Genomic DNA, 11,578 nt, shown 5'->3' with positions numbered 1-11,578 from the left:
GCCAGATCAGAGGCAGTAGGGAGGACCAGGGATGTTCTCTGTTTAGTGAGTCTGCCAGATCAGAGGCAGTAGGGAGGACCAGGGATGTTCTCTGTTTAGTGAGTCTGCCAGATCAGAGGCAGTAGGGAGGACCAGGGATGTTCTCTGTTTAGTGAGTCTGCCAGATCAGAGGCAGTAGGGAGGACCAGGGATGTTCTCATGATAAGTGTGTGAATTGGACCATTTTCCTGTTCTGCTAAGCAGAGAAAATGTATGGGGGAGAAAAATACATGATTTTCTTTCGGAAAATATGCAGAGTAGAAGTAGTCCAAAATATTAATAGTCAAGTACAGATACTCTAAAAAACAACTTAAAGTATTTTTTTTTTAAATACTTTAAAAAGGGACATCAGTCCAGCAGCAGTGTGAGATGTGTCATTGTGTTTACTACCTGTGAGAGCAGTGTCCCGTTGTCCTTCAGAGAGTTGGTGATCATCTGCTGGGTGGTGTCCAGGTGGGTCAGCAGCTGACCAAACTGCATGGCTACACACACACACACACACAGAGAGAAAGGACCAGGGTTCATATACTTATTTACAGAGTCAGACCCCCCACACGGCTACAGAGAGAGAGTCAGACCCCCCACACGGCTACAGAGAGAGAGTCAGACCCCCCACACGGCTACAGAGAGAGAGTCAGACCCCCCACACAGCTACAGAGAGAGAGTCAGACCCCCCACACGGCTACAGAGAGAGAGTCAGACCCCCACACGGCTACAGAGAGAGAGTCAGACCCCCACACGGCTACAGAGAGAGAGTCAGACCCCCCACACGGCTACAGAGAGAGAGTCAGACCCCTCACACGGCTACAGAGAGAGAGTCAGACCCCCACACGGCTACAGAGAGAGAGTCAGACCCCCACACGGCTACAGAGAGAGAGTCAGACCCCCCACACGGCTACAGAGAGAGAGTCAGACCCCCACACGGCTACAGAGAGAGTCAGACCCCCCCACACGGCTACAGAGAGAGTCAGACCCCCCACACGGCTACAGAGAGAGTCAGACCCCCCACACGGCTACAGAGAGAGAGTCAGACCCCCCACACGGCTACAGAGAGTCAGACCCCCCACACGGCTACAGAGAGAGAGTCAGACCCCCCCACACGGCTACAGAGAGTCAGACCCCCACACGGCTACAGAGAGAGAGTCAGACCCCCCACACGGCTACAGAGAGAGTCAGACCCCCCACACGGCTACAGAGAGAGAGTCAGACCCCCACACGGCTACAGAGAGAGAGTCAGACCCCCCACACGGCTACAGAGAGGAGTCAGACCCCCCACACGGCTACAGAGAGAGTCAGACCCCCCACACGGCTACAGAGAGAGAGTCAGACCCCCACACGGCTACAGAGAGAGAGTCAGACCCCCCACACGGCTACAGAGAGAGAGTCAGACCCCCCACACGGCTACAGAGAGTCAGACCCCCACACGGCTACAGAGAGAGAGTCAGACCCCCCACACGGCTACAGAGAGAGAGTCAGACCCCCCACACGGCTACAGAGAGAGAGTCAGACCCCCCACACGGCTAGAGAGAGAGTCAGACCCCCCACACGGCTACAGAGAGAGAGTCAGACCCCCCACACGGCTACAGAGAGAGAGTCAGACCCCCCACACGGCTACAGAGAGAGAGTCAGACCCCCCACACGGCTACAGAGAGAGAGTCAGACCCCCCACACGGCTACAGAGAGAGAGTCAGACCCCCCACACGGCTACAGAGAGAGTCAGACCCCCCACACGGCTACAGAGAGAGAGTCAGACCCCCACACGGCTACAGAGAGAGAGTCAGACCCCCACACAGCTACAGAGAGAGAGTCAGACCCCCGCACGGCTACAGAGAAGAGTCAGACCCCCCACACGGCTACAGAGAGAGAGTCAGACCCCCCACACGGCTACAGAGAGAAGTCAGACCCCCCACACGGCTACAGAGAGAAGTCAGACCCCCCACACGGCTACAGAGAGAAGTCAGACCCCCCACACGGCTACAGAGAGAGAGTCAGACCCCCCACACGGCTACAGAGAGAGAGTCAGACCCCCCACACGGCTACAGAGAGAGTCAGACCCCCCACACGGCTACAGAGAGAGAGTCAGACCCCCCACACGGCTACAGAGAGAGAGTCAGACCCCCCACACGGCTACAGAGAGAGTCAGACCCCCACACGGCTACAGAGAGAGAGTCAGACCCCCCACACGGCTACAGAGAAAGAGTCAGACCACCCACATTTTAAAAGCATATCAGCATTGTGGACATTACTTGTTCCTTTAAATTCATTTTTATAACTTCCACACCTGCAGTTAAATGTGCACATTTTTTTTCTTTTTTCTAATTGTAACGTATGTTTCTGAGCCAGGTCTGAAAGCCAGGTGATTGACAGGTTAGCATGTTTCTGAGCCAGGTCAGGTGATTGACAGGTGATTACCTTGTTCATGCAACTCCTTGACAGCCATGAGCCTCTGCACCACCTGGGGCAGAGGTTGCCATGGCGTCCCACTTCTGCACCCGTCATACAGCTGAGACACCCTGACAGGCAGAACAACAAAGGGCACGTTGTGGATGATGCCCTGCATAATAATAATCTGATTAGGTATGACGGCAGAGTTCGAGATTGTCGGTTACATCTACTGTCGGTGGAGGAATTTGTCCAGTTCATCTACTGTCGGTGGTTACATCTACTGTCGGTGGAGAATTGTCCCGGTTACATCTACTGTCGGTGGAGAATTGTCCCGGTTACATCTACTGTCGGTGGAGGATTGTCCTGGTTACATCTACATCGGAGGATTGTCCAGTTATATCTACTGTCGGTGGAGGATTGTCCTGGTTACATCTACTGTCGGTGGAGAATTGTCCTGGTTACATCTACTGTCGGTGGAGGATTGTCCTGGTTACATCTACTGTCGGTGGAGAATTGTCCTGGTTACATCTACTGTCGTGGAGGATTGTCCCGGTTACATCTACTGTCGGGTGTGGAGGATTGTCCCCGTTACATCTACTGTTGGTGGAGGATTGTCCCGGTTGCCATCTACAGGAGATGACTACTGTCGGTGGAGGATTGTCCTGGTTACATCTACAGGAGATGACTACTGTTGGTGGAGGATTGTCCAGGTTACATCTACTGTTGGTGGAGGATTGTCCTGGTTACATCTACAGGAGATGACTACTGTCGGTGGAGGATTGTCCCGGTTACATCTACTGTCGGTGGAGGATTGTCCCGGCCATATCTACAGGAGATGACTACTGTTGGTGGAGGATTGTCCAGGTTACATCTACTGTTGGTGGAGGATTGTCCCGGTTACATCTACAGGAGATGACTACTGTCGGTGGAGGATTGTCCCGGTTACATCTACTGTCGGTGGAGGATTGTCCCGGTTACATCTACAGGAGATGACTACTGTTGGTGGAGGATTGTCCAGGTTACATCTACTGTTGGTGGAGGATTGTCCCGGTTACATCTACAGGAGATGACTACTGTTGGTGGAGGATTGTCCAGGTTACATCTACTGTCGGTGGAGGATTGTCCCGGTTACATCTACTGTCGGTGGAGGATTGTCCCGGTTACATCTACAGGAGATGACTACTGTTGGTGGAGGATTGTCCCGGTTACATCTACAGGAGATGACTACTGTCAGTGGAGGATTGTCCAGGTTACATCTACAGGAGATGACTACTGTCAGTGGAGGATTGTCAGTTACATCTACAGGAGATGACTACTGTCGGTGGAGGATTGTCCAGGTTCCCATCTATTGTCGGTGGAGGATTGTCCAGGGTTATCTACAGGAGATGACTACTGTCAGTGGAGGATTGTCCAGGTTACATCTACAGGAGATGACTACTGTTGGGCCGAGTAGTTCTCCTGGTGGTTAGAAAACCTCCTGGCCACAGGGATAACCTAATTACTGTGTGAAATAAGATGTCATATAAAAACTCTTACATTTTACTTCCTTCTAAACCTCAATAATAAAAAAGCTGGACTAACCTTGTTCTGTGTGCCAGCATCTTCAATGGTTGCTTTGTGCTTCGCAATCTCATTCATCTTTCCAAGGACGCGCTCTACACAGAGAAAAACACAAACAACGATAACCGTGTTCACTTTGCAGTATAACAAGCACAAAAATACCAGCCAATCTGTCCTTGGGTGTTCAATTCGAATACAATTCAATTCAATACAATTCAAGGGGCTTTATTGGCATTGGAAACACATGTTAACATTACAAAGCAAGTGAAGTAGATAATATTACAAAAGTGAAATAAACCAAGTGTTCTCTGCAGAGTAGTGGAACATTGATTGCTGCTAGACTGATACAAGGTCAGTGTTACATTCCCTCCCCTCGATGATTCTGCTAATCCTCAACGTTACCTGCAGCCTGGCTTCCACCTGGTCCAGAGTGGCTGAGTCCAGAGCACTGACCCTCGCCTGAAGAAGCTCCATAGTGTCCTGGAGGACAGAGAGAGAGCGAGAGCGAGAGCGAGAGCGAGAGCGAGAGAGAGCGAGAGCGAGAGCGAGAGCGAGAGCGAGAGAGAGCGAGAGCGAGAGCGAGAGCGAGAGCGAGAGAAAGAAAAGAAGCGAAAAGCAGCGAACTTAGCAAAGAAAGCGAAAGCGAGAAAGCGAAAGCCTTGAGCCTTGAAAGAAAAGCGAAGAAAGAAGAAAGAAAGAAAGAAAAAGCAGACAAACGGAGAAGAGAGACAGACCGAGAGAGAGAGAAAGCGCTCAGTCTCAGGACTAAAAGTGATTGATGATCAGGGCAGGGTTAACTGTACTTTCTGACATTGTGGATCATTCAAACCCAAAAAAATGTTTATGAACAAATTGATTGATTGAGTTCCAGTTGACAAAAATAAAAAAGTATCCCGTTTTTTGACCAACTGAACTGGACCATGGTGGGAGACAGAAGAGACTCACCATGAGACTGCCTCCCTGCACCCCAGCACTCAGAGGTCCCGGTTTGTCTGATCCAGAACCCACAGCAGTCTCCAGCTCTGAAAGACGCTTCTCCAACTCTGCCATCTTAACACAGAGACAAACGATGGAGAGGTTCAGGCGTGAATGAATGAAAACTGGGTAAACAAGTGACACAGAATTGACTAAGGACTGACTCAAATGTGCATGTGCAGATGCAGACACACGTTGTTGCCGACCACACACACAGTGCAGTTGGGGACCCCTTTCCACACAGTCCCATTGCCCTGGGCTCCTTACCTTGGCAGCGTCTGTGAACTTCTCCTGCTCTGGCCGGCTGTGTAGCTCATACAACACCACACCGTCAGGACCTTTAGCTGCTGGGGCCTTCCCCTCCCCTGTACTGCCCCTACTGGCCCTCACTGCCTCCAGCTGGGTTAACAGGCGTCTGCAGGAGACGGAGAGAGAAAGGAGAAAGGAGAGGGGAGAGGGGAGAGGGGAGAGAGGAGAAAGGAGAAAGGAGAAAGGAGAGAGGAGAAAGGAGAGAGGAGAAAGGAGAGAGGAAAAGGAGAGAGGAGAAAGGAGAGAGGAGAAAGGAGAGAGGAGAAAGGAGAAAGGAGAGAGGAGAAAGGAGAAAGGAGAGAGGAGAAAGGAGAAAGGAGAGAGGAGAAAGGAGAAAGGAGAAAGGAGAAAGGAGAGAGGAGAAAGGAGAAAGGAGAGAGGAGAAAGGAGAGAGGAGAAAGGAGAGAGGAGAAAGGAGAAAGGAGAAAGGAGAGAGGAGAGAGGAGAAAGAATAAAAAAAGGCACATAAGGGTTAGGATGGTTATTACAAAGAGACAGACGGGGGGGGTTGAATAAGAGACAGACGGGGGGGGTTGAATAAGAGACAGACGGGGGGGGGTTGAATAAGAGACAGACGGGGGGGTTGAATAAGAGACAGACGGGGGGGTTGAATAAGAGACAGACGGGGGGTTTGAATAAGAGACAGACGGGGGGGTTGAATAAGAGACAGATGGGGGGGGGTTGAATAAGAGACAGACGGGGGGGTTGAATAAGAGACAGACGGGGGGGGGTTGAATAAGAGACAGACGGGGGGGGGTTGAATAAGAGACAGACGGGGGGTTTGAATAAGAGACAGACGGGGGGTTTGAATAAGAGACAGACGGGGGGTTTGAATAAGAGACAGACGGGGGGTTTGAATAAGAGACAGACGGGGGGTTTGAATAAGAGACAGACGGGGGGTTTGAATAAGAGACAGACGGGGGGTTTGAATAAGAGACAGACGGGGGGTTTGAATAAGAGACAGACGGGGGGGTTGAATAAGAGACAGACGGGGGGGTTGAATAAGAGACAGAGGGGGGTTGAATAAGAGACAGAGGGGGGTTGAATAAGAGACAGACGGGGGGGTTGAATAAGAGACAGACGGGGGGGTTTGAATAAGAGACAGACGGGGGGGTTTGAATAAGAGACAGACGGGGGGGTTTGAATAAGAGACAGACGGGGGGTTTGAATAAGAGACAGACGGGGTGGGGGGGTTGAATAAGAGACAGACGGGGGGGTTGAATAAGAGACAGACGGGGGGGTTGAATAAGAGACAGACGGGGGGTTGAATAAGAGACAGACGGGGGGGGGGTTGAATAAGAGACAAGACGGGGGGATTGAATAAGAGACAGACGGGGGGGGTTTGAATAAGAGACAGACGGGGGGGTTGAATAAGAGACAGACGGGGGGGGTTGAATAAGAGACAGACGGGGGTTTTAGTGAATTTAGCAGTATGTCCAACCGTCCTCACAACTGCATTGCGTCGTGTGGGCGAGCAGTTTACTGGATGTCACCGTTGTGAACAGAATTTCCCATGGTGCCGTGGGGTTATGAGATACAGCGACTAGATCCTGAGGCCCACTGTCTTGCCATTCATCTGCCTCCACCCCCCCATGACGCAAGGATCTGTACACAATTCCTGGAAGCTGTAAATGTCCCAGTTCTTCCATGGCCTGCATACACACCAGACAAGTCACCCACTGAGCATGTTTGGGATGCTCTGGATCGACAGCATGTTCCAGTTCCCGCCAATATCCAGCAACTTCACACAGCCATTGAAGAGGAGTGGGAACAACATTCCACAGGCCACAATCAACAGCCTGATCAACTCTATGCGAAGGAGACCCGCTCCACTACAGGCCCGTTGATGTGAATTGGGGCGTGCTCGGCCCTCCATTTCCTGTAGACCACAATCAGCGCCTTTGTCTTGCTGACGTTAAGGGAGAGGTTATTGTTCTGGCGCCAAACTGCCAGGCCTCCTCCCTATAGGCTGTCTCATCGTCATTGGTGATCAGGCCTACCACCATCGTTTTGTTCGCAAACTTAATGATGGTGATGGAGTCATGGGTGAACAGGAAGTACAGGAGGGGACTAAGCACGCACCCCTGGGGGGCGCCCTGTGTTAGAGGGTCAGCGTGGCGGATGTGTTGTTGCCTACCATCACCACCTGGGGGGTGCCTCATCAGGAAGTCCAGAGGGAGGTGTTTAGTCCCAGGGTCTTTAGCGTAGTGATGAGCTTCATGGGCACTATGGTGTTGAACGCTGAGCTGTAGTCAATGAACAGTATTCTCACGTAGGTGTTCCCCTTGTCTAAGTGGGAAAGGGCAGTGTGTGGAGAGCAATAGATATTGTGTGATCTGTGGATCTGTTGGGGCGGTGTGGAGGGCAATAGATATTGTGTGATCTGTGGATCTGTTGGGGCGGTGTGGAGGGCAATAGATATTGTGTGATCTGTGGATCTGTTGGGGCGGTGTGGAGGGCAATAGATATTGTGTGATCTGTGGATCTGTTGGGGCGGTGTGGAGGGCAATAGATATTGTGTGATCTGTGGATCTGTTGGGGCCATATGTGAGTTGGAGTGGATGCAGGGTGTCTGGGATGATGGTGTTGATGTGAGACGTCACCAGCCATTCAATGATTTTCATGGCTACAGATGTGAGTGCTACGATGCGGTAGACATTTAGACAGGTTACCTTGGTGCCCCCCCCCCTTCCCTCTCTTACTTGGCCAGTGCTCCATCTGGGTCAGCTAGATTAATATGTGCCTGTGGTCCCAGCAGTGAGTCCAGGTGGGCAGAGACCAGCTGCTGTTTGAGCTGTGCAGCCTGCTGAGCGAGGACGACAGGAGTCAGACGCTCCTCTGAACTGCTGTCCCGTGTGGTCGCCTGAGGGGAGAGGAGCATAGACAGATGTGATCAGCACACAGGGAAATGACAACCACTGGTTTGGAGGTGGGTAGGGGTCACTGGGGTATAAAGATGGGTGGTTTGGAGGTGGGTAGAGGTCACTGGGGTATAAAGATGGGTGGTTTGGAGGTGGGTAGAGGTCACTGGGGTATAAAGATGGGTGGTTTGGAGGTGGGTAGAGGTCACTGGGGTATAAAGATGGGTGGTTTGGAGGTGGGTAGAGGTCACTGGGGTATAAAGATGGGTGGTTTGGAGGTGGGTAGAGGTCACTGGGGTATAAAGATGGGTGGTTTGGAGGTGGGTAGAGGTCACTGGGGTATAAAGATGGGTGGTTTGGAGGTGGGTAGAGGTCACTGGGGTATAAAGATGGGTGGTTTGGAGGTGGGTAGAGGTCACTGGGGTATAAAGATGGGTGGTTTGGAGGTGGGTAGAGGTCACTGGGGTATAAAGATGGGTGGTTTGGAGGTGGGTAGAGGTCACTGGGGTATAAAGATGGGTGGTTTGGAGGTGGGTAGAGGTCACTGGGGTATAAAGATGGGTGGTTTGGAGGTGGGTAGAGGTCACTGGGGTATAAAGATGGGTGGTTTGGAGGTGGGTAGAGGTCACTGGGGTATAAAGATGGGTGGTTTGGAGGTGGGTAGAGGTCACTGGGGTATAAAGATGGGTGGTTTGGAGGTGGGTAGAGGTCACTGGGGTATAAAGATGGGCGGTTTGGAGGTGGGTAGAGGTCACTGGGGTATAAAGATGGGCCCCAGGAATCCGAGACTAATCAGGAAGATTCAGGGGGATAAAAACTAAAACATTCTGAAGGCAGCTTCAACTTCGACCCTCTATTGTAGCCATATGTACACAGGTTTGTAGAGGCTAGGGCATAAGGGCTAGGGAGCTAACGCTAGGGCGTAGGGGGCTAACGCTAGGGCGTCGGGGGCTAACGCTAGGGCGTCGGGGGCTAACGCTAGGGCGTCGGGGGCTAACGCTAGGGCGTCGGGGGCTAACGCTAGGGCGTAGGGGGCTAACGCTAGGGCGTAGGGGGCTAACGCTAGGGCGTAAGGGCTAGGGGGCTACGGCGTAAGGGCTAGGGGGCTAACCCCAGGGGCGTAAGTGCTCGGGGGCTAACACTAGGGTTTTGGGAGTATTTGTCTGACCCGGGTGGTTTAGGGTGTAGGGGTTGTTTGGCACCTCCCGTCTGACCCGGGTGGTTTAGGGTGTAGGGATTGTTTGGCACCTCCTGTCTGACCCGGGTGGTTTAGGGTGTAGGGATTGTTTGGCACCTCCCGTCTGACCCGGGTGGTTTAGGGTGTAGGGGTTGTTTGGCACCGTTCTGACCCGGGCGGTTTAGGGTGTAGGGGTTGTTTGGCACCTGTCTGACCCGGGCAGTTTAGGGGTTTTACCTGGATGGTCTCCACCTCCTGACTGAGTTCCTGGATCTCATTAACCAGTCGCTGGTACTTCTGCTGGGGGGTTTCCTTCACCCCACAGCCCTCCGCCAACTAGACAGGCATGGAGAGAGAGGGGAAGAAACAGAGTTAACATACACTGAAGCGTCAGAACAGACAGCTGAATCATTATCCACAAGATTCAAATCAGACAGCTGAATCATTATCCACAAGATTCAAATCAGACAGCTGAATCATTATCCACAAGATTCAAATCAGACAGCTGAATCATTATCCACAAGATTCAAATCAGACAGCTGAATCATTATCCACAAGATTCAAATCAGACAGCTGAATCATTATCCACAAGATTCAAATCAGACAGCTGAATCATTATCCACAAGATTCAAATCAGACAGCTGAATCATTATCCACAAGATTCAAATCAGACAGCTGAATCATTATCCACAAGATTCAAATAAACAGCTGAATCATTATCCACATGATTCAAATGGGCATGTAATAGGTCTTGTGATGGATTTCACAGAGATGGTTTGTGTGTCCCAACAGAATCAATGGTACTATTTATAGAACAATAATCAATATGAAATATTGCAGCAGCAGCATCTACTCACAATCTCATATTCTCCCGACTCATAGCCCACTCTTTTGTTCTTACTGATACGATCTGAGAAGTCTGGGAGAGAAAACATTTATTAGAGGAAAGACAAGAATATCAGATGACGGTTTTGTTATAGGGATGAAACGGTTACCGGTTTCACGATAAACCACGGTAAAAATTCCCGACAATTAGTATTACCGTTTCAAATGTTAATTACCATTTAAACAGTGTTTGATTACCGCGGTTTGAAAAACTCACGGGAAATACCGTCCAGCAGCAACCAAAGTTAGCGGCAGTCTGACGCAGGCGCAGCAACGCGGGTTTTGTTTTGTGTGAAGACATGGTGGGAGGCAGTGACAGCGCTCGGGAGATTTTTCAGCCTTCTAAGAGGATCAAATCTGAAGTGTGGTCGTATTTTGGGTTTTACAAGAGTGCTGAGGGAAACTTAAAATCGAAGATGGTCACCTTGTCTGCAGAACATGCAACATTATTTGTATATTATTTTTAAAATCGCAGCAAAAGCGGGCAACAATTCAAAATCTCGAGTCCTCTTTGTGACCACCACCCACTACCTTATAGCGTATGCAAGGTAAGTTAACTTTTAGCTCAATGCATGATGTGGGGGCTTCGGGATGGTGGAAAATGTCAAGGTTTGTCTGTCTAACTTTGCTAATAGCTTGTCAATAATGTAAACTGAAGCTTTTCAGTGTTACCTACTCTTATAAAAACGCTACCCGTTGTTCTGCTGCTGTGTGCGTCGTGTGTCTTCAGACTCTATTCACCCATTGCCAGGCTGGACAACAGAACCATTCAAAACTCACCTAAGGCTGAAAAACAACAAAAGAACGTTGGCTAAGCTGGAACACTAGGGCGAGCCCATTGCAAATGAATGGAATGGAACGTTGGCTAAGCTGGAACACTAGCCCATAGCAAATGAATGGAATGGAACGTTGGCTAAGCTGGAACACTAGAGCGAGCCCATAGCAAATGAATGGAATGGAACGTTGGCTAAGCTGGAACACTAGCCCATAGCAAATGAATGGAATGGAACGTTGGCTAAGCTGGAACACTAGCGCGAGCCCATTGCAAATGAATGGAATGGAACGTTGGCTAAGCTGGAACACTAGCGCGAGCCCATTGCAAATGAATGGAATGGAACGTTGGCTAAGCTGGAACACTAGCCCATAGCAAATGAATGGAATGGAACGTTGGCTAAGCTGGAACACTAGCCCATAGCAAATGAATGGAATGGAACGTTGGCTAAGCTGGAACACTAGCCCATAGCAAATGAATGGAATGGAACGTTGGCTAAGCTGGAACACTAGAGCGAGCCCATAGCAAATGAATGGAATGGAACGTTGGCTAAGCTGGAACACTAGAGCGAGCCCATAGCAAATGAATGGAATGGAACGTTGGCTAAGCTGGAAC

The 11,578-nt window shown here is 50.6% G+C and overlaps 1 protein-coding gene across 1 annotated transcript; it reads right to left on the bottom strand.

The window, feature by feature from the left end:
- Positions 1-3,858: 3,858 nt before the first annotated feature.
- On the bottom strand, positions 3,859-10,241 carry LOC135537833 (dynactin subunit 2-like). Its single transcript, XM_064963843.1, has 8 exons — positions 10,164-10,241; positions 9,544-9,642; positions 7,971-8,131; positions 5,227-5,374; positions 4,930-5,034; positions 4,387-4,464; positions 4,006-4,077; positions 3,859-3,918 (listed from the first exon to the last, which is right to left on the bottom strand). The coding sequence occupies exons 1-8, from the start codon at positions 10,239-10,241 to the stop codon at positions 3,859-3,861; spliced, it is 801 nt and encodes a 266-aa protein (XP_064819915.1).
- Positions 10,242-11,578: the final 1,337 nt, after the last annotated feature.

This window comes from Oncorhynchus masou, unplaced genomic scaffold (genome assembly GCF_036934945.1).
Source record: "Oncorhynchus masou masou isolate Uvic2021 unplaced genomic scaffold, UVic_Omas_1.1 unplaced_scaffold_8538, whole genome shotgun sequence".
In the NCBI taxonomy this organism is placed as follows: domain Eukaryota; kingdom Metazoa; phylum Chordata; class Actinopteri; order Salmoniformes; family Salmonidae; genus Oncorhynchus; species Oncorhynchus masou.
The sequence above is the reverse complement of the archived record's forward strand: the minus strand, read 5'-3'. Positions and strand labels throughout refer to the sequence as shown.

Coding starts and splice junctions, on each gene's coding strand:
- LOC135537833 (XM_064963843.1), bottom strand. CDS start 10,241: ATGTTTTCTCTCCCAGACTTCTCAGATCGTATCAGTAAGAACAAAAGA. Junction 8,132..9,543: donor AGGAGGTGGAGACCATCCAG/GTAAAACCCCTA, acceptor CTCTCCCCTCAG/GCGACCACACGGGACAGCAG. Junction 4,078..4,386: donor AGGTGGAAGCCAGGCTGCAG/GTAACGTTGAGG, acceptor CTCTGTGTAGAG/CGCGTCCTTGGAAAGATGAA.